Raw genomic sequence first — 21625 nt, forward strand, 5'->3', positions numbered from 1 at the left:
ATGAGGACTGTGGGGCCCATAGTAGTCTGCTTCTATGGGTGTTTCCTTTAAATTATAAAAGCAATAAATTATTTTAAAAATACCAACATAAGAGGGGCACCTGGCTGGCTTAGTTGGTGGAGCGTGCGAATCTTGATCTCAAGGTCGTGAGTTCAAGCCCCATGTTGGGCGTAGAGCTTACTTAAAATAAAGTAAACTAAAAATAGATAAAAATATATTTAAAAGTATCAACATGAGAAAATAGGGGAAGTTTAAACAAGTCAAAAAACCCCATTAATTATAAAAGGAAATATTAGTATATATTAATGCATATTAATATATAATCATTTTAAAATTAAGAAATCAATCTATACCATTCAGAGAATAAAAAGGCCACAGAGTGGGAGGAGATAGCGGTGATACATGTAACTACAAATGACTCATCTCCAAAATATATAAAGAACTTCAATAAATCAATGACATATTCCCTTCACTTGCTAACCGTGTGGCCTCAGTGAGTTACCCAGTTCTCTGAGCCTTGGTTTCCCACGTATGAAATGGGGATGATGTTGCTCAGAGGCGGCACAGGACTGTCAGAATTACATTGACTTTATATCTCACACACTTAGGAATAATGCTTAGCACAGATTATGCAGATAGAAAACAAAGTCAGACCCCCCCCCCTTTAAAAAAAAATATTTGTCAGAGAGAGAGAGCACAAGCAGGGGGAAAAGCAGAGGTGGGGGGAGAAGCAGGCTCCCGCTGAGCAGGGAGCCCGATGCGGGACTCGATCCCAGGACCCCGGGATAATGACCTGAGCTGAAGGCAGACGCTTCACGAACTGAGCCAAAAAACATTGAATGTAAATGGATGATTTGGATGTGATATGGATTACATCTCAATAAAGTTATTTTTCTAAAGATTTTATTTATTTATTTGACAGACAGAGAGAGAATACAAGCAGGGGGAGCAACAGAGGGAGAGAGAGAAGCAGGCTCCCCGCTGAGCAGGGAGCCTGATGTGGGGCTCGATCTCAGGACCTCAGGATCCTGACCTGAGCCAAAGGCAGACGGTTCACCGACTGAGCCACCCAGGCGCCCCCCCATGGCATTCCTGCCAAAGATAGATAACCTGAACCTAATCGTGCGGCAACCAGACAAATACAAGTTGAGCAACATGCTCCGAAAGAGCTGGCCAGTGTTCTGCAGGTGTCAAGGGCATGAAAGTCAAAGGCTGAAGAGTAGCTCCCAGTTGAAGGAGACTGAAAACTTGTGACAGCACCTTTGCTAAAAGGTCATTATTGGGATAAGTGGGGTAACTTGGGAGTCTGACTGAGGTGTCTGGGTCGAAGGTATGTGGAGAATTTTTGTACTGCTCTTGTAACTTTAACTTTGAAATTACTTCCAGTAACTTTAATTTATCTTGGGAATATTTAAGGCTCCCTACCTGGTGATTACTGTAAACGCTTCCTTGAATCAGACAAAGTGAGGGCTTGCCCGTTCACCTCCGGATACCGGTGGGCTCTGGACGCGCACATTTTCGGCTCAGTCAGACCTACCTACCAGATGCGCCAGAGGGCACCGATTACCTACCTTATCCATGATACAACGACTCCGTTTCTTTCTTTTTTTTTTTTTTTAAGATTTTATTTATTTATGTGACAGAGAGACAGCCAGAGAGAGAGGGAACAGAGCAGGGGAGTGGGAGAGGAAGAAGCAGGCTCCTCGCGGAGGAGACCGATGTGGGACTTGAGGCAGACGCTTAACGACTGCGCTACCCAGGCGCCCCAACGGCTCCGTTTCTTGAGAAATTTTCAACCTTGGACAGGATCTGTGCATCAGAGCATGTGGTTTCCTTGGAGAGGTGGGCGTTTCCTTGGACTTGTCGACCCTCTTCCTCGGTTTCAGGCAAGTGGAGTGGGCTTCACACAAGGTTAGGTTGGGACCGAGGCAACGAAGTGCCCACGGGTCTCACCTGGGGGCAAATCCCGGCTCTTGGACCTTATTACCCGCTGACTTCAGCCCTCTCAGTGGCTCTCCCGGGCATCACTGTCCCTGCAGGCTTTGTTCTAGCCCTTAGAGTGAAATAAAAATAGTACCAATCTACTAAGGGGCTTAGAACCAATGTGGAGGTACATAATATAATCCATGAGGCAAGGAATAGACGAGGGGAAAATCTTGTACCAGAAAAGGTCTCAAATCAATGATCTCAGCCTTTACCTTTAAGAAACTAGAAAGAGAACAGCACATTAAACCCAGAATAAGCAGAAGAAAGGAAATAGTAAGGTCAACGTGGACATTCATTTAATCAAAAACGAAAATAGAGAAAATATATGAATCCAACATGATTCCTTAGTAAGATCAATAAAATGGACAAATCTCTGGCAAGAATGACAGAAATCGCAAATCGTCAGCATGAGGGATGAGAAGCGTCACGACCACAGGTGCTACGGCCGTTAAAAGGAGAAGGGACTATTACCAACTTCATGCCAATGAATTTCACACTTCAGATGAATGAACCAGTTCCTTGGAAAACACAAGCTACCAAAAAGTCACTCAGGAAGAAAGTGGCAACCTGAATAGCTATGTGCCTATTAAAGGATCTGTGGCAGAAAAATCTTTCTTTTTTTTTTTTTTTAAAGATTTTATTTATTTATTTGACAGAGATAGAGACAGCCAGTGAGAGAGGGAACACAAGCAGGGGGAGTGGGAGAGGAAGAAGCAGGCTCATAGCAGAGGAGCCTGACGTGGGGCTCGATCCCAGAACGCCGGGATCACGCCCTGAGCCGAAGGCAGACGCTTAACCGCTGTGCCACCCAGGCGCCCCCGAAAAATCTTTCTAGAAAGAAAATTTCAGGTGTGGAGGGCTTCACTGGGTAGTTGTACCAACCACTTAGGGAAGAAATGCCAGTTTCACAAACTCTTCCAGAAAATCGAAGAAGGAACACTTGCCCAGTCCTTCTGAGGCCAGTGCTACTCTGATAAGAAAATCAAGGCTTTATATGAAAACTACAGACCAGGATGCAAAAATTCTAAGCAAAATTTTGCCAGACTGAACACAACCTATGCAAATATACTATCATGACCGAATGGAGATTGTGCTGGAAACACGGGCTGGTCTAACATTTTTAAAGTAATTGATCTTGTGGCTCTTGCCGCGACGGGAGAGATCTGCCCGCCCACCAGGGGCTGGCCGGGCCGGGGGCCGGTGACACCCCGGGGATTCCCGGCTTCTGTCCGCGCGCCTCCTCCCCCCGCGGCCCCTCCTCCCCCCGCGGCCCCTCCTCCCCCCCGCGGCCCCTCCTCCCCCCGCGGCCCCTCCTCCCCCCGCGGCCCCTCCTCCCCCCCCCCAGGCCTAGGGCTGGGAGCCGGGCACCCGGACCACAATGCCCCGGGCCTGGGCGTGGTCCCGCCTCCGCACGCCGACCCCGCCCCGCACGCAGAGCCGGCAGCCTCTCATTGGTGGTTACAGCTGCCGCTCCCCTGATGGGCGGGTTCTCGGCCCGTCTGGCGGCGTGGGTGATCGGGAAGCACCGGCAGGCATGGGGGAGGCCAAGACTGGCACGGGCGCGTCGGCTGATGGGCTAGTTCCCGCAGGGTCGCCGATGCCGGAGGCCGGCCTGGAGACGGAGGTGGCGAAGCTGTTGCCCTTCCTGGAGCCCGGGGCGCGGGCCGACCTGCAGGCGAAGGCGGTGCGGCACGTGCTGGCGCTGACCGGCTCTGGGCCCGGTCGGACGCTGCTGGCCGGCCAGGCGGCGCTGCTGCGGGCGCTGGTCGACCTGGCGGCGGCCCCGGCCCCGGCCCCGGCCCCGGCCCGCGACGCCGCTCATGCGCTCGTCAACCTGGCTGCCGAGCCCGGCCTGCACGAGCCGCTACTGGAGGCCGAGCCGGCGCTGCTTGCCCGCCTGCTGGGCCGCGCGTTGGACCCAGAGTGGCCCTGGGCCGAGGAGGCGGCCGCCGTGCTGGCCAACCTCAGCCGGGAGCCGGCGCCGTGTGCCGCGCTGATGGCGGCACTGGCGACCGAGGAGCCGGGGGAGTCAGGCCTGGAGCGGCTGGTGCGCGCGCTGTGCACCCCAGACTACAACGCCCGGGCGCCCCTGCATTACCTGGGGCCAGTGCTCTCCAACCTCAGCCAGCGTCCCGCGGCGCGGACTTTCCTGTTGGACCCCGAGAGGTGAAGCCCGGGGCGCTCGCGGGGAGGGGGTGGAAGTGAACAGGGATGGCACTGAGTGGTCCCTCCCTTCAGGTGCGTGGTCCAGCGGCTGCTGCCCCTTACCCAATTCGCAGACTCCTCGGTGCGCAGGGGCGGGGTGGTGGGGACTCTCCGAAACTGCTGCTTCGAGCATAGTGAGTGCTGATGGGGGTGGGGGTGTTGCGGTTGAGGGGGGGCTGGGTCAAAGAGACCACTTTGGGGCCCACCCCTCCAGACTGGCTCCCATTTCTGTTTTCCCCTCAGGACACCACGAGTGGTTGCTTGGGCCCCAGGTGGACATTCTCCCCTTCTTGCTGCTGCCCCTGGCTGGGCCTGAGGACTTCTCTGAGGAGGAGATGGAGCGTGAGTGGCTTGGGTGGGGAACCTCAGGGTTGGCTGGGCAGGAGGGAAGGCCGCTGGGGGGCAGGCAAATGCACAGATTAGGACCCCTTCTGAAACCTTCCAGTTAGGAGATGGGGAGCACAGATGGGGCTTCCGAAGGCAGGGTCTGGCCCAGCTACCCAGTGCAGGCACCCAGTAACTCCCGCATACACCTCTAGGGCTGCCTGTTGACCTACAGTATCTGCCGCCAGACAAGCAGCGAGAGCCTGATGCCGATATCCGCAAGATGCTCATCGAGGCCATTATGCTGGTGAGCGGGGGTCCTGCTATGCTGATGCCACCCCACGACATACCCACGCATGCACGAGTATACTGATATCTGCATAACCTTCGCCCTCTTCCAGCTAACAGCCACAGCACCTGGTCGGCAGCAGGTGAGGAACCAGGGAGCCTACCTGATCCTGCGTGAGCTGCACAGCTGGGAGCCAGAGCCCGATGTGCAGGTGACTTGTGAGAAACTCATTCAGGTGGGTGCAGGGTTTGTGGGGAAGGGGGGTGGCCATCTTTGGTGTATCAGCCAGCTGCTCACCTGCCTCCCTGCTGGCAGGTGCTCATTGGGGATGAGCCCGAGCCGGGCATGGAAAACCTGCTGGAGGTACAGGTGCCTGAGGATGTGGAGAGGCAGCTGCAGCAGCTGGACCAGCAGGAGCAGCACACCCGGGAGCAGCCAGAGGAGCTGGCCCCAGAGCCACAAGCAGAGGGGGCTACACCCACCTGAGGCCCTGGCAACCCACCACCAGCTCCAGGCCCAGCTTTACCAGCCCATCACTCCAGGCCTTCCAGACCAGGCCTTCCTGCAGCCACCTGCAGGCCTCTGGGTCTCCTTGCTCAGAGGTTGTTCCCTGCTGAAAAGCACAGCTACACTTATGCTCACGGCGAGGTGTCTAGGGTGAATGCCCAATAAACCTGGGAGGGTCAGGGTGCCTCCTCATGCCCTGTGCTTCGAGCAGCTCAGGTTGCTGAGACCGGCACTGGTCAGCCAGAGCTAGTCACTCTCTGTGACTCTCAGATACCTCCAGGAAGATGGTCGATGGGGCTGGATAGATAACCAGTACGAGCCTGAGCAGCCCCCAAGGGCACTAGAGACCTGAGCATCCATGGGCATCCAGGTGCAAGCAGTGCCCTTTGCTGCCAGTCCCACCCTGAGTCTTCCATTCTGGGGTCCTCAGCTTGCCCTGCCTGAGATCCAGCCTTGAAGGACTGACCTCTTGCGACTTTCACCAGCCTCAGCCTGTCCTGGGATCTCTAGGGTTGCGGCCCCCTGGTTTGTCCTTAGAGCACTTGCTGGGTACTGTCTCTCTTTATCCTCTCCACTGTCCTGCTTGACCTGTGCTCCAGCACTGCCCTTAGCCCCTGGCTGGTTTCTCCCACCCGGGACTGATGTGATGTGCTCGCCGGCCCCACTAACTAGACTCTATCCTTGGTCAGCTTCCTTGAGTTTCAGAGCCCCTTGCCTAACACATAGACAGTCTTCCTGACGTACCTGCAGCCTTGCTCTTCGCCAGACCTTTTCCCTTACCACACTTTGCCCCCTTGGAGCCCCCTAAGGGCCCAAGAAACTTGCTCTCCCGCAGCTTCTTGTGTGGGCCCTTTTGTTCTGCAGCTGCTAAGCCGAGCCTGATAGGCTGTCTGCGTGGCTCTCCCTGAACTGTGGTCCCTTCCTGGTGCCATCTTGTGCACAGGACTCCCGAGTGCTGGCCTTCCCAGGCCCTTTGCACTCTGGCACTGGAGTAGAACCTGATGCCCTGAGAGTTACCACACCCTCACTCCACACGTCCTCAGTCCTGTCACTGTCTCCAAAGCTGGAGGTCCACTCCCGTTCCCCCCATCAAGGCTGGGTGCTTCATGGAAATGAGGTATCTTCTTCCTCTGTGGTACCCTCTGTATTTTTCTTCTCCCAATTAAAGCTCTGGTATGGAGGCATGTGGACTCGTGTTCTCCCTGGATGGGGAATGCTACTGGGTTCCCCGTGGCTGGCTGCCCCTTCCTGCACTGAGACGGCAGCATGCCCTTCGTAAAATAAATGCTTTATCTGGCCTCACCTAGGCTTACCCATCCTCAGATGCCCAGGCAGTGCCCAGGCGCGGTCCTGGTGGCAACCGTGGAGCTCAGTGATAGTGGCTACCTGGAGGCGCCCACCCTAGACTGGCTGCCGCCATGCTCTGGAGCCCCAGCTGGGCAGATCCTGCACCTCTTCTTGGGACTGCCTCTGGGGGCTCAGGCATTGGGCCAGAAGCACTCCCACGGTGAGTTCCCCCGTGCTGGGGGCGCCGAAGCTGCAGGAGAGGCCTTGGAGGCTCTGAGTCTCTGCCCGGCTCCGAGTGGTCAAGGGTTGTCGGCAGCTGGGACATAGCTGGCTTCTCTGCAACCGACACCCGTGGGGGATCGGGAGGGGCACTGAGGGGCAACGACCTGCCCACCCTGCTGGGGGCCTCACCCCACCTGGCGACAAGCTGAGCATGGTGCAGAAGAGAGCGTGCGCGGTGGGCAGCATCCAGCAGTGGGCGGCCACCTGCTGCAGGTCCACGCATGCACGCAGGCGTAGCTGTAGAAAGCCCCGGATCAGGTCCTGGCACTCTGTGGGCAAGGGCTCACAGCTTTGGCCTCCCACTGCCCACCATCTTGCCCATCACTCTCAGCAATGCTGGCAGTTTGGAGGAGTCATCCCACTCAGTCACCCAAGTGCCTGGCGGGAGTCCATGCTTCACCAATCATGAGATTGAGGCACAGAGAGGGAAGGTAGCATGCCCCGGGCCGGTGCAGAGCTCAGGGCCCACCGGGACCACTGCCTTTCCACACGGGGAGTCTGAGTCTGGGCCTCCCCCAGCCCCGCTGCCCTCTCACCGCTTTGCTGCAGTCTACCAGACTGGGTTGGGAGTGGGGTGCCAGATCAGCCTCCCATGCCGCTGCCACTCCCCTCACAGCGCAGGATGACCCTTCTCTGGACCCAGGTCTCGCTCTCTCTCTTTTTAAGATTTTATTTATTAGAGAGAGAACATGAGCGGGAGGAGGGGCAGAGGGAGAAACAGACTCCTTGCTGATCAAGGAGCTGGACTCGGGAGCTCCATCCCAGGACCCCGGGATCATGACCTGAGCAGAAGGCAGACGCTTAACCAACCGAGCCGCCCAGGCACTCTTGGACCCAGGTCTTTCTTGCTGCCCCACTTTCCAGGCCCATGCTGGGACTTGGGAGGGACATGGGGTATTCTCACTCACCTGGGGACATGCCTGGCCTGAAGGTGGGGCCGTGGCGCATCAGGTGCAGCATGCGGTGGGGCTGGTGCTCCTTAAAGGGCAGCTTCCTGGTCACCATGGCAGAAAGGATGATGCCCCTGGGGGCACAGGTGCCTCAGGGCATGCCCTCTCTCTTGCCCTCCCATGGGTTCTGCATATGCTGGGGTGCCTGGGGGGGCCACTCACAGGCTCTACCGGTCGGCCTGCTCCCCATTGTACTTCTTGCTCATGAGGATCTCGGGGGCTGTGTAGGCCACAGAGCTGCAGAAGGTGCTCAGCGGCAAGTTCCTGAGGCCCGACCGGTTGCCGAAGCCAAAGTCTGCCAGGGGGATGCGGGGGGGCGCAGGCAGGCAGTAGCCCACAGAAGGAGCAGGATGGGAAGGGACAGTGGGCTCAGGTGTGGAGTGTGTGGGTGTCTGCAAGCACAGGTGGAGGCAAGTGTGGGGTTGGGCCTCCTGGGAGGGTTGCAGGTCAAGCCAGGTTGGGGTCAGAATTCTGAAGCAGGCAGGGAGCCTGGGAGGCTCAGTTGGCTGAGTGGCCTACTCTTGGTTTCTGCTCGGGTCATGGTCTTAGGGTCCTGGGATTGAGCTCCGCGCTCAGCAGGGAGCCTGCTTCAGGATTCTCCCTCTCCCTCTGCCTCTCCTCTCTCTCTCTCAAATAAATAAATGAGTCTTTAAAGCAATAAAAAATAAAGAAAAAGTCTGAAGCAGGCAAGGGTAGTGGCTGGGGTCCTGGCTGAGACAATAGTTGAATATAGATGGGCCTCCTGAAGAAGTTGAAGGCTCAGGTCATGAGTCAGGGTAGTCTAGGGAAGTGGGTGGGGGCTGGGCCACAGGCTCACCAGTCAGCTTTAGGAGGCCTTGGTCATCCAGCAGGATATTCTCACACTTTAGGTCCCTGCATGGGGAAGGGGAAGTGGTGCTGGTCCTGGGCTCAGGTGGGCCTCTTGATGCAGGTGGCGTGCAGGCAGGGCGGCCCCCTCACCGGTGCACGATGCCAGAGCTGTGGCAGTGGGCCACGGCACTGACCAGCTGCCAGAACACCCTGCGGGCCTCCTCCTCGTCCAGCCCTGGGCGGCCGCGGTGGTCCAACACTGCGTTGATGTGTTCCAGTAGGTCACTACGGGCTGCCAACTCCAGCACCAAGTAGGACCGCTGGCTATTCTGGTAGGTCTCATGGAGTTGCACCTGCCGGGCGCCCCCCTGCTATCACCCAAGGAGGGGCTGTCCAGTGCATTGGATCAGGGCCTCAGGGTGGGGCTGGGCCCCAGTAAGGGTCCCTGGTGGGAAAGGGGGTGGCGCTGGGCAGCAGGGGATGGGCAGGTTGGGCATGGGCTGTTTCAGGGTCTCTGCCTACCACATTCAGGTGCTTGTAGGTAGCATTAAGTGATGATATCTCACAGGGCAGGAATTTTTGGGAGAACTCCACAGGGGCCTCAGAAGTGGAGATGATCTTGATAGCCACCTGCAGGGGTGGAGGGTGGCCCTTGTGTGCAGACCACAGCCCCTGAAGGGGGACATGGACAGGCCCCATGTCCTCTGTGCACATTGCTGAACTTGACTGGGGTGAGGCTGGGAAACAGCATCCTTGGGGGTCTCTACTGACCTTTCCCTTCCTTCCTGGCCCTGATATGCTCAAGGGGTTCTGGAACTAGGAGTGGCCGGCTTGCAGGTCCTTGGGAGGATACCAGACCAGGAGGGAGCCAGAATAGCAGGGAGGTGCCTCAATGGGGTCAGGACAGGGACCACCGGGACTGGGCTGAAGGGCGGCCCACAGAGCCTGCTGTCTGCCACCCATGGGGAGGAGATGGGTCTGGCTCACCATGGCATGGTGCTTGCCCCGCAGGTCAGAGGCCAGCTTGGGGTTGTGCTGCATGCACTCATGTGTGGTATAGGCCAGGTAGACTTTGGAGAAGGCCCCAGAGCCAATCTTCCTGGAAGAGAGCAGGTAGCCATTGTCCCTGCATTCGCACACCTGCTCCGTGAAGTTTTGCTGGTCCAGCTTTCGCCTGGCACTGCCCTTCATGGAGGGCAGGGTGCCACGGGAGGCAGCAGGGTGGCCCAGCTCACTGCAGGGCTTTGGGTAGGAGGAGCAGGGGGCAGGGCTGAGGCCTGATTTGTGTCAGAAGGGCTAGGGCAACAGGGCTGGAGGAGGCTGCTGGGACCTGTGCTCCTTGAGGCTGCACCCAAATTTCTGAAGTCTTTCTGGGACTGGGGCAGAGGCAAGGCAAGGGAGTGACCAGGGCTGAGAGCTTGGGGTGGGAAGCTAACACAGCCGTGGACTGGTGTGGGTCAAGGCAGGCTCTGGGAGAGCAGGGGCAGATTCCAGAACGGAGCGTTCTAGAGCTGTCCTTGCATTGTGCCCTCAAAGGGGAGTGTTCTTCTGTCCCCCAGGGCCTGCCTTCCCTGAGAATATCTTGCTGGAACTAGCACCGTCTTGCATGGGGTCCACTCTTTGTGGGGTGAGAATCCCCAAGTCAGGGTGAGGCCTTCTGTAGCCACAAAAGACCTTTAAAGAAGCTTGTGGGAGGGTGAGCGAGAGAAGATGAGCAGGGTTTCTAAGGATATAAGGAAGGGGAAAGGAAACTCAGATTGTGCTGGCAACTGTTGGAGCTGAGCCCCTCGTCCTTTTCGAGGGCAGCAAGGTGGCAGCCAGGTGTGCTGCAAGAGAGGCTGAGCCAGAAGAAAGGCATGGGGGTGGGCGCTCCCTGACCCCTCCGCTGTGGCCTAGAAGCTTCTGCCTAGGCCAAGGTCCACTGCAGGAGGCCTTGCCCCCAGTGCTCTCCTTAGACTGATGACACATTCCCAAGGCAAGCAAGGGTCCCCAGTCTGGGCTCTAGGAGAGGGAAGCCAATGTGGCCCCTCCGTTCTTCTGGTCTCCAGAGCCTTCTGTGAGCACTGTTGCCAGAGGGGGTAGCAGCTAACGTTAATGAGCACCTGCTGTGTGGCCGGCACCTGTTAAGGAGTCCCAGGAGCTGCCAATGGCCACCTCGCCTAGTCCCTGCCTCCTGTCTACAGACCCTGCCTGACACACCCATCCCATAGCAGGTGTTCACATCCAGGACCTCAAACTGGAGCGCAGCGAAGTCACACCTGTTTTACAGATGACGGTTTGGGCAACTGATGTCCAAATACGTGGTCTCTCTGCCATGAGCTAGATGGTGCAGTGGCTGTGGGCCGCCATCCTGCAGGTGTCCCTCCATCCTGGAGGCTTGCTGATTGTCTGTGGACTTGAGTCATTCTCCCTGGAGACCCGCAGGCCATGGTGTGCCTGCCGCCGTGAAGGCCTGGGGATGGTCTGGTAGGACAGACGCGTCTTCTTATCCCTGTTGGATGAGAAATGTGAATGGGCTGCTTTAGAGCAAGGCTTGTGTTTGATATGCCCTTGCTCACCCACTGCCCTTGTTTGTCAAACTGCCCGGGACATAGAAAATATGGACAGACTGTGTTCATTGCTGATCTGCAGGTTAGAGAAGAGAAACCTCTGGATTTCAAGCAGAGGGGTTGTATTCAGGTGTTAGGGGCTAGAGCAGCAAAAGGGAAAATTGTGTGGCTCTGGCCAGAGGTGTTTCTGCCTCCCAGCTCCTGCTGTGGAGCCTGGGAACCGTGCTGGGTGTCCCCTTCCTAGCTCCCACCAGTGCCAGAACAGAACTGGGAGCCAGTGAGAATCGTGCGGAGGCAGGCAGGACCCAGAACGGTCACCAGCTCTGTCCACCCTCCCTTTGCAAAGTCTTTTGTGCCCTCCTTCACTGCACTCGCAGTCATCCATCCATTCCATGAGATGTACTGAGCACCCATCACGTGCTGGGCTTGGTGCTGAGCACTTGGGAGCAAATCACGGACACGGGCCTTTCTCTCCCAGAGCTTACAATTATAGATGGGAGCTTGGCATCAGTAATGTAATAAGGCAAAATGACAGCTGTGATGTTTGCTGGGGCAGTTTGTGCCCTTGGGGAATGAAGTCTGGCTGAGGCTGGGGAGGGGGGAGAGCCAGGGGGCCATGTTGGGCGCTGGCCAAGTCCGGAGGCCGGGTTTGGGCAGGGAAGTGAATCCTCCAGATGGGAGCTTCGAAAAGGCCTGTCTCTTGCCCTAGCAACTTCTACATGCTGCGTGAGGGGCTTGGGGGGTGGTTGTGGCTCTTCCCGATGGACCAGGCCCCATCTGCAGGGCATCTCTGTCCCTTTTGGGCTTCTGTCCCTTTTGGGCTCCATCCCTGCAACAGAAACGGGCTGAACCCCTTCTCTCTTGGTAAAAGGAATGTCCCTCCCCTCACTGTTCAGCTGCCATCCTGCCCCAGTGTGTATCCCGGGGCCCCACGTTGCACCCTCACACCATCACCCACAGCTTTCTGCAGACCCAACCTGCGGCAAGATGAAGACACTTGCGAGGCCCTGGGTACAGTGCTGCGGACCGCTTCCTTCCCAGATCGCCCTTCTCACTTCCGGAGCTGCTGCGACGCCACTCCCTTTTCTTGGTCGGCAAACATGCCCAGAGGGTTTCAGCCTCCGCGGCCGTGCGGGTGCCAGTGTCCCTGTGCAGAACGCAGCTCCTCTCCCAGCTTCTTCCCTGAGTCCGATCGCACCTCCTTCAGTCCCCGTCCCCCAGCGGCGTCACTTCACAGCGCTTCGCGGGTCTTAGTGTTCGCTTATTACCTGCCCCTCTTTCCAGAGCCCAGGCTCCCGAAGGCACACACCAGTTCATCCCCATTGTTGGCCAACTGAATGTGTCTCTGTTCGCGGAGGGGCCGGCGGCCCCAGGGTCTCTGGATGTTTTTTGGGTGTTCAGTGTGTGCGTTCTTGTGTGAGAGATGATAAGGCATGATAGTACCCGCCTGTGTCCAGGTGAAGCCCACCTGGCGTGTGTACCTGGACACGTGTGTTTGCAAGGGGACTGGCTTTGTGCACAATGGCGCGCCGAGCCCGCGTCCCCGATGCGTTCCCCGGTGTGTGGAGCAGTGTCTGCGCGCCCGAATCTTCGAGGTGTAAGTGTCCGAGGCTGACAAGAACAGAGCGGCGGAGGGGGCCAGGTTCCGCGCGGAGGAAGCGGGAAGTGCACGCCCCGCGCCTGCGCAGTGACCGGGTGCAGCGTTTGCGGCCAGCCGGGAGGCCGCGCTCGAGCCCAACTGTCGGGAGCGGCAGTCTCTGGAAGGCCGGGGGCGGGACCGAACGCGAGGCGGAGTTTGCGCACTCGTGCTTGCTGGGGCTCGGTGGGCTCGGTGGCGAGAGGGAGGGAGTGGGACGCGCCTCCGGCCAATGAGCGCAGAGATCGTGTGGGGGCGGGGCCGGGCTGCCGCGCGCCGGGCCGCGGTTGGCGGAGGGGGCGGGGGCGGGCTTGGCGTGCGGCTCCGCCCACTCCGGGCCAGGCCTGGGTGGGAGGGCGGTGCCCGGGCCGCGGCGGCAGCTCCTCAGGTAAGCCGGGCCCCGGGGCTCGGCCTCGCTCGCTCGGAGAGGCGCCCCTCGGGGGAACCTGGGCCGGAGAGTCTGGGGTCGCCCCGTCGGCCGGGGCCGCCTGGGAAGCCGAGTCGGGAGGCGCCTCCCCAAGGTCAGCGGGCGAGCGCGAGGAGGGTCCCGGGCGTCGCGGGGCCGAGCCCGCCCCCTGGCCGGAGCTCAGGTGCGTCCTGCGCCGCCGAGGAGCCGGGCGTGCGGCGTCACGGCCCGGAAGAGGCCCGGAGCTGGCCGCTCCCCTTCTTCTCCACGCCGGCGAGGAGTGCCGGGGCCTGGGAGCGCGCAGCGGGCACGCCGGCTGTCCTCTAGGGGCGTGAGCCCCGAGGGGATCCTTCCCGTTTCCTCTCTGACATTGAAGGAGGCGGGCCGTAGCAGGGAGTAGTTTGTCCAAAAGTCGCGGGGATTATTGGTCCTAGAGGATAGGTCGTGAAGCTGGCAGGGCCGTAGCAGTCAAGGTGAGAGCTAGGTGGTGCTGGGCCGGGGCCGGGCCGCAGCCCCCCGGGCTCCGAGGCCCGCGTGCCGGGGTTCCGGGTTTCCTGCAGCACCAGCCAGCACAGAGGCAGTGCAGCGTTAGGGCCCGACGAGAGGGCTCTGTGGTAGCCGGCAGTGCCGAACTACACACTTGCGGACCTTCCGCTCTGCCAGCTCGTGGAGGTGGGCGCGGGGCGGGCCTGCTCGAGTGCGGGGAAGTGAGTCAGAGGTGTGGGGTGGGGGCAATGGGTCTGGCGGGGGGAACCAGAGGACCAGCCTTGCCTGGGGATGTAAGCTGGACTGGCTGTCTGGTGGGGTGGAAGCTGGCTCCGAGGGGACAATCTTGGAGGCAGGGACCACTTTGGAAAGGGATGGTGGTCGGGGTGGAGAAGAAGAGGGTCAGTGAGTCCACCATAGGGTGTGGGGAGGGAGATGGAGGAACAGGAAGGGATTTCTGACCCAGATAGCTGAGGGCATGATGACACAGGAAAAGAGGCAGGTGAGTTGGGGGCCAGGGAGAGGTCAGGGGTGAAGCTGGTGAGTTGAGTATTAGAGCTGTTGGGTTTGAGTGGTCCAGATGGAGATACCCAGCAGGCACTGGGCCCCAGGAGACCCATGTGGGAATTGTCAGGCATGGGACACCCCAGCAGTGGCTTGATTGTGATGCAGCTACATCTCACGCCTATAGTCCTGGCACCCAAGGGGTCTGGGGATGCTGCTGTCAGCAGGGTCTTTATTTCCAGGCCTCAGGCTGTTGTGATTCAAGTGAGCAAGTGTCTCTGGTCTGTCTGAGGTATCAGAGTGGAGTGACCTGAGTTGAGTTCCCTTGGTTACCTTGAAACCAATATGTGGGCTGCCGTGGCTTGTTTGGATCTTCATCTTGCTGTTTCTCACTCCCCAGGGCTGTTTGCTGCCTGCTGAGGGACGTCAGTGGATCAGAGGTGGAACCTGTGGGGCTCATGCTTGCTTTTGCATTCACCGCTAGTCCATGTGCTTGGAAGCAGGTGTCTGCACTTAGCTTGCAGACCCAGGGTTCACTGAGGCCCCAGGAAGCAGTCAGGTCGTGGCTAGTATGTGATCAGCAGCTCCAGATCTCGTGAGCCTCTTCAGTGAGCTGAACTATTTGATCTCCTTGAGGTAGGTCCAAGAAAGCTCCTGTGGCTCTTGTGGGCTCCTGGCCAGTGCTCAGGGAATACTGGCTGCTGGAGTAATGAGGAATGTGATTTCTTTGCTGAGCTGAAGGACCACCTGGCTTTGGGGGTTTGCATGAGAACCCGGGACACAGCTCGGCATGGCTTATGTTGAGAAATAGTGTTCCCAAGGGACTGTGCGTAGTGAGCTGTAGAACTGCCTTTCCCAGGTCATCAGCTCAGGTTCTTGTTGGTAACTCTGGAAGTTGATTCTTCTCTGGCTCCTGTGCTAAAAGGGGAAGTCCTGGGGCCCTGCTGCAGGGAAGGGTCATTCCCATGACTCCACATGGTGGCCTGGCCCTCAGACAGGCTCATGGCTTCCTCTGGGCAGTGGTGTCCATGGCTTCCTTGCCTCCCATGCCTCCTTCTGACCCACTTTGGGCTTGGTGCAATTGGCCCAGCACCTCTGTTATCCTCTGTCATGTCATGTGGCAGCCATAATACATGTGGGCATCCTTCAAGCCGAGGGCTTGGACTCTGGGCTTAGGTGGTGCCTGGTCGGCTTACTGGTGGAAGGACTGCTTAGTTGAGGTGAATAAGGAGGAAGCTGCTTCTTCACTCAGCGACGACGTGTAGGTTGCAGGGAGGGAAGACCTCCTTAACCCCGCCTTCCTGACCTGTGCTAGTCTGCGTCATAGCCTGGGCGTAGAGTGGAACCTGTGGGAGCCAGTCCTGGGTGAGTCCTGCCCTGTTGTTAACCAGCTAATTAGCAATGGGTTTCTCTCAAGCTTGCTCGGCTATGTGTATTAGAAGAGATGGTGCCTTTAGGGTACTGGCCAGGCAGTCAGTGCTCAGCACACGTTTCCTGCAAGATGCAGGGTGCCTTCCAGGCCCAGACCCATCCTTGTCTCTGCACCCTCTTCTCCTGTGGGGGATTCCTCTTGGTTTGCTATCAGCAGCCTGCTCACAGTTTGTCTGTGTCCATAGAGAGCAGAGTGTGTGCTGCTATATCTCTGTGTGTCCAGCGTCAGCACACAGATAACCTGGCCTGGGGCGAGGGCCGCGGACGGGACCTTACAAAATGGTCTTGTTCAGCTGTGCACTCTTTGCTTTTTCATTGGACGGTCAAGCTCCGCTCTTTCCACTGGAGTTTATATGAGCTCACCTACGAGCACTTTCCCCCATTGATTGTTTTTTAAAGAGTCTAACCAGACCCCTGTGGTATTTGTGAGGGTTTCAAAACGTGGGTGATCCCATCACGGGTGTGACCATTTGGGCTTGCGGCAGGTGCCCCACAGGCTCTGCTGACTGTCCTCACCCATGTGAAAACCGCGGCACTGATGACGTCTGGTGCGAGCAGAGCTTGCTGTGTGCCAGGACTCCCGCCAAGCCTTTGGCTTGTGGCGCAAGTGGAACCTCTCGTTGTGTCTGTTAGCAGTGACTCGTCCTTTGTGTTTGTTGACCTTAGGCTCTGCTGGGTGGGTGAGGTGTGTGAGCACGTAGGGCTGTGTGCATTAGGTGTAAGCATGGATACAGTTTTTCAAATTTATGTATGTTTTTGACTCAGAAACTTAACATTTTTTTTATAGTGAAACTGAACAGTGCTCATTAACATGTCTGGGTTTTTGTGTCTGGCTTAGGACGTCCTTTCCTACGTCAAGAGTATAAAATATTTACCTGTGCTTTCTACTCGTACTTTTACATTTCATCTTTCCATTTAACTCGTACGTGCATCTAGAGTTCATGTTGGGGTAAGGAGAGATGTGGGGAGGCTAGCGTTTTCCCCGAGTTTAACTTGCTGTTTCAACACTATTTATTGACTAATTTGTCTGTATGGTTTAAAACTCTTTCTTGTGTAATACGTTTTCTTCCTTATTGGTGTTCATTTCTGGACTTTTTATATAGTTCCATTGATTTAATATACTTTAACATAATATAGGACAAATCCTCCTCTTCATATACTTTTAAAAATTTACCTCGCTGTCCTTTTTTTTTTCCCCTAAGATTTTATTTATTGATTTGAGTGAGAGAGGAAACACAAGCAGGGGGAGTGGGAGAGGGAGAAGCAGGCTTTGCGCTGAGCAGGGAGCCTGATGTGGGGCTCAATCCAGGACTCTGGGGGTCATGACGTGGGCCAAAGGCAGCTGCTTAATGACTGAGCCACCCCGGCACCCCTCTTTTTCTTTTTTTTAAATGGGCTATTCTTGTACGTTAATTCTTCTATATGAATTTTGGACCATTTCACCAAATACCCTCCAGTGTCCTGATTCATATATTTGTAGATTCAGGAAAATTGAGCTTTACAATATTGAGTCATATGGGAGGATTTTGATTCTATTCCTTCCATGAACAGTTTTTTGTCTTTTTTTTAAGATTTATTTATTTTAGAGAGAGCAAGCAAGCGAGTGGGGGTGGGGGGGCAGAGAGTGAGAATCTTACAGCAAACTCCCAACTGAGCTTGGAGCTTGATCCCACGAGCCATGAGACCATGACCTGAGCCGAAACCAAAGTTTGATACTCAACTGACTGAGCCACCCAGGTGCCCCTGAACAGTTTTGAAAAAGTGCTAGGGGCGCCTGGGTGGCTCAGTCGGTGAAGCGTCTGCCTTTGGCTCAAGTCATGATCCTGGGGTCCTGGGATCGAGCCCCACATCAGGCTCCCTGCTCAGCGGGGAGTCTGCTTCTCCCTCCACCCTCCCCCCTGCTCTTGATCTCCCTCTCTCTCTCATGCTCTTTCTCTCTTTCAAATAAATAAATAAAATCTTTAAAAAAAATGCTGTGCATACTAAGGATAAAAATCAAAACTTTTCCCCTTGCTCGCGGTACACTGAAGAAGGCAGGCAGACTGGATCATACAACTGTTAATATTTTGTACTGATCCCATATTCATCATACGAATAAAGGGTTGTGGGAATACTGGATCACTGCTGGAAGGTTGGGAGTGTCCTGGGTGAGGGAACAGGAATTGGCTGTCGAGGAGTGAGCGGGGGGCCCCGTGGTAGAGAGGCCGGGGCTGGGCGTGCTTGCAGAGGACAGGCAGAAGCAGAGGTGCTGAGAGTCTAACGCGTGGCCTGGGGTTTTCAGGTGCCAGGACACCTAGAATGTAAAGGGGTGAGAAAGAAGTGGTGAAGGGTTCAGGTCTAGGTTGGGACAGCCTACGTTGGAGGTGTTCGGTTCTGTGGGCAGCAGGAGGACTGGTAAGCAGCAGTGTGGTATGCTAGGATCAGTGTTGGCAAAGATCAGCACTCTGAGCATGGAGGAGGCATTGGAAGGGGTGGTGGCCGAGGCAGGATGGCCAAGTGAGCCAGTCATCAGGGATAGGACCCCAGCAGTGTAATAGGGCATCCATTGCTTTGTGTGATGGGCACACGTAGGGGAAGAAGAGCAATGGTGGCGGAGGTGCCGATGTTTGTTACAGTGTGTCTGTGCCTTGGTGCCGTTAGTTTCATTCCCTTAGCAGTGTATTCAAAGAGCAGAAGTTTCCTGGGGCATCTGGGTGGCTCAGTTGTTAAGTGGCTGCCCTCGGCTTAAGCCTCCGAGTCTGGGTTTTGGCTCAGGATCTTGGGATCGAACCGCACGTCTGCTTCCCTTCTCTCTCTCCCTCTGCCCCTCACCTGGCTCATGCTCTGTCTCTTTCTCTATCTAAAATAAATAAATCTCTTTAAAAAAAAAAAAGAGCAGAAGTTTTTTGATGAATTTCAGTTTATCAAGTCTTTTTTTTTCCCCCATAGCTTTTGCTTTTGGTATTAGTCATAGAGATATTCTTCTGTTGTTTTTTTTTTCCAGAAATTTTATAGTTTTACGTTTAGATCTGTAAATCATTTTGGGTTTTTGTATGTGGTGTGAAGTGTAGGCTGAAGTTTGTTTTATTGCCTGTATATGTTCAGTACTATTTGTCGAAAAGACGATCCCTTCTCCACTGACTAGACTTTGTACCTTTGTTGAAAATCAATTGGCCATATAAGTCTTGAAGTCAGGGTAGTATAAATCCTCCAATTTTGTTTTGTTTCAGAATTGTTTTGGCTCTTCTTTAAGTCCTTGCATTTCCATATGAGTTGTAGAATTAGTCCATCAGTTTCTACAAAAAGCCTACTGGGATTTTGATTGGAATGCATTTGATCTGTAGATCCATTTGGGAAGAATTGATATTGGGAAGAATTGCACAGTGTATCTCTCCATTTATTTAAGTTTTCTTTAATATCTCTCAGCAGTGTGGGGTGCATGGGTGGCACAGTTGGTTAAGCCTCCGACTCTTGGTTTCCTGTTAGGTTGTGATCTCAGGGTCCTGAGGTGGAGCCCAGTGGCGGGCTCCATGCTCAGTGCAGAATTTGCTTGTCCCCCTCCCTCCCCCTCTGCCCCTTACCCCACTCATGTGTCTGTGCTCTCTCTCTCTCTCTTAAATAAATAACTAAATAACTAAATAAATAAATAAATCTTATCTCTCTCAGCAGTGTTTGATAGGTTTAGTGTATTGTCTAACACATCTTCTGTCAAATTTATTTTTAATTATGTCATATTTTGGGGACTGGGGGAAAATATTTCATATTTTTTTACTCAGAAAATGACATGCATCTCCATTTTTGATTGTTTATTGTTAGCAAATAGAAATACAGTTGATTTTTTTTTAAGATTTTATTTATTTATTTGTCAGAGATGGGGGTGGGGTGGGGTGGGGAGGGAAAACACAAGCAGAGGAAGTGGCAGGCAGAGGGAGAAGCAGGCTCCCCGCTGAGCAAGGAGCCCAATGTGGGACTCAAACCCAGGACCCTGGGATTATGACCTGGCTGAAGGCAGATGCTTAACCAACTGAGCCACTCAGTTGTCCCAGTACAGTTGATTTTTTAATACTGACTTTTCATCCTGTGTTCTTACTAGTGACTTACTGATTCTAGTCCCAGTTTTAGATTCTGAAGGATTTTTTACATAAGCAATCATATTACTACCTGTGAATAAAAAGTTTTACTTCCTTCTTTTAAATTTGAATGCTTTTATTATTTTTTCTTGCCTTATTGCACTGGCTAGACCCTCTACTATAGTGAATAGAAGTGGTGAGAGTAGACATCCTTACCTTGTTCCCTAATTTAAAGGGATAGCATTTAGTCTTTCACCATTAAGAATGATGCTTCTATAGGTTTCCCTTAGTTGCTCTTTATCAGGTTGGGGAAGTCCCTTTTATTCCTGTTTGCTGGTAATTATTATTACAAATGGATGTTGGATTATGACAAATGCTTTTTCTGCATTTATTGACACAATTATATGGGTTTTTTTTTTTCCTTTTTTTTTTGGTCTGTTAATGCGAATTACAATGGCTGTGTTTACAAATACTAAACGGACCTTATATTCATGGGATAAACCCCATTTGGTCATGATGTATTATTCTTTTTACATGTTGTTGTGTATGATTTGATAGAATATTATTAAGAATTTTTTCATTTGTGTCTACAAGAGAAATTGACCTGTGGTGTTCATTGTTTGTAATATCTTAATCTATTCTTGTTATCAGAGTAATGCTGGCCTCATAAAATCACTTGGGAAGTATTCCCTTGTTTTCAGTTTTTTTTGAAGAATTCATGCAGAGTTGGTGTTATTTCTTCCTTAAATGTTTGATAGAATTCCCCAGGAGAACCATCTAGGCCTAGAGCTTTCTCTGTGGGAAGGTTTTTAACTACAAGTTCAATTTCTTAATTAGATATTACGTTATTTAGGTTGTCTATTTCCTCTTGTGTGAGCCTTAGTAGTTTATGTGTTTTAAGGAACTTGTCTATTTTAAGTTTTTTATTAAGGTATAATTGACTTGTTTCTTTTTTTTTAATATTTTGTTTATTTATTTGTCAGAGAGAGAAAGAGCACAAGCAGGGGAGCAGCAGGCAGTGGGAGAGGGAGAAATAGGCTCCCCACTGAGCAAGGAGCCTGATGCGGGGCTCAATCCCAGGACCCTGAGATCATGACCTGAGCCAAAGGCAGACGCTTAACCAACTGAGCCACCCAGGCACCCCTGTTTGTTTGTTTGTTTGTTTAAGTTTATTTATTTAAGTAATCTCTACACCCACCATGGGGCTTGAACTCACGACCCCGAGATCAAGAGTCTCACAGTCCCCTCACTGAGCCAGCCAGGTGACCCTGACTTGTCTATTTCTTTTAAAGTGTTTAGTTTACTTAAAAAAAAGAAAAGTTTGATTTACTGGCATAAAGTTATTCATAATGTATTTTTATTTTCTAATTTATTTCTAATTTCTAATATCTCTAGAATCTATAGTGATGTCACCTCTCATTCTTGATACTGGTAATTTGTGTCTTTTTTTTTTCTGATCTGTCAGGATAGCAGTTATCAAATTTATTGATCTTCTCAAATAACTAGCCTTTGGTATCACTGATTTTTTTTCTGTTTTGTTTTCTATTTCTTTGATATATGTACTGATATTTATTATTTCTTTTTTTTTTTTTGCTTCATTTGAGTGTCTAGTTTCTTTTTTTTTTTAAGACTTTATTATTTGAGAGAGAGAGAGAGAGTGAGTGGGGGGAGGAGCAGAGGGAGAGGGACAAGCAGACTCTGTGCTGAGCACAGAGCCCGATGCAGGGCTTGATCCCATGAGCCTAAGATCGTGACCTGAGCCGAAATCAGGAGTCAGACACTTAACCAGCTGAGCTATCCATGCACACCTGAGTGTCTAGTTTCTTAAGGTGAAAGATCACATCATTCTTCTTTTCTAATATAGACATTTAGTGCTATAAATTTCCCACAAAATTTGGTATATTTTTTCATTTTCATTCACTTC

The 21625-nt window shown here is 53.8% G+C and overlaps 2 protein-coding genes and 1 long non-coding RNA gene across 8 annotated transcripts in view; 2 read left to right on the forward strand and 1 right to left on the reverse strand.

Moving 5' to 3' along the window:
* The first annotated feature begins 3456 nt into the window (after positions 1–3456).
* HGH1 (HGH1 homolog) lies at positions 3457–6623 on the forward strand. Its single transcript, XM_026488963.4, has 6 exons — positions 3457–4152; positions 4225–4325; positions 4435–4533; positions 4731–4822; positions 4917–5039; positions 5120–6623. Exons 1-6 carry the CDS (start codon positions 3521–3523, stop codon positions 5288–5290), a joined length of 1218 nt encoding a protein of 405 aa, XP_026344748.2. The 5' UTR covers positions 3457–3520; the 3' UTR covers positions 5291–6623.
* Positions 6624–7535: 912 nt separating this feature from the next.
* LOC113247684 (uncharacterized) lies at positions 7536–12865 on the reverse strand. 3 transcript variants are annotated; one of them, XR_006408443.3, is made up of 3 exons: positions 12167–12865; positions 8648–11131; positions 7536–7904 (listed from the first exon to the last, which is right to left on the reverse strand). It is a non-coding gene; the product is annotated as an uncharacterized LOC113247684 (long non-coding RNA). The 3 variants fall into 3 exon arrangements; XR_008957844.1 differs by having other exon boundaries at positions 7993–11131; XR_007188060.2 differs by having other exon boundaries at positions 7536–9739; positions 10899–11131; positions 12167–12864.
* Positions 12866–13133: 268 nt separating this feature from the next.
* The window catches only part of MROH1 (maestro heat like repeat family member 1), a 69263-nt gene continuing 60771 nt past the window's right edge, over positions 13134–21625 (forward strand). For 3 of the 4 annotated variants that reach the window (XM_048212507.2, XM_048212508.2, XM_057307758.1), the window contains exons 1-2: positions 13134–13213; positions 14622–14857. The gene's annotated coding sequence lies outside the window, so the exon portion shown is untranslated. The remainder of the gene's footprint in view (positions 13214–14621; positions 14858–21625) is intronic. The other variant, XM_048212509.2, reaches the window with a different exon arrangement.

Source organism: Ursus arctos, unplaced genomic scaffold, assembly GCF_023065955.2.
Source record: "Ursus arctos isolate Adak ecotype North America unplaced genomic scaffold, UrsArc2.0 scaffold_6, whole genome shotgun sequence".
Lineage (NCBI taxonomy): Eukaryota > Metazoa > Chordata > Mammalia > Carnivora > Ursidae > Ursus > Ursus arctos.

Coding starts and splice junctions, on each gene's coding strand:
- HGH1 (XM_026488963.4), top strand. CDS start 3,521: ATGGGGGAGGCCAAGACTGGCACGGGCGCGTCGGCTGATGGGCTAGTT. Junction 4,153..4,224: donor TTCCTGTTGGACCCCGAGAG/GTGAAGCCCGGG, acceptor CCCTCCCTTCAG/GTGCGTGGTCCAGCGGCTGC. Junction 4,823..4,916: donor TCATCGAGGCCATTATGCTG/GTGAGCGGGGGT, acceptor GCCCTCTTCCAG/CTAACAGCCACAGCACCTGG.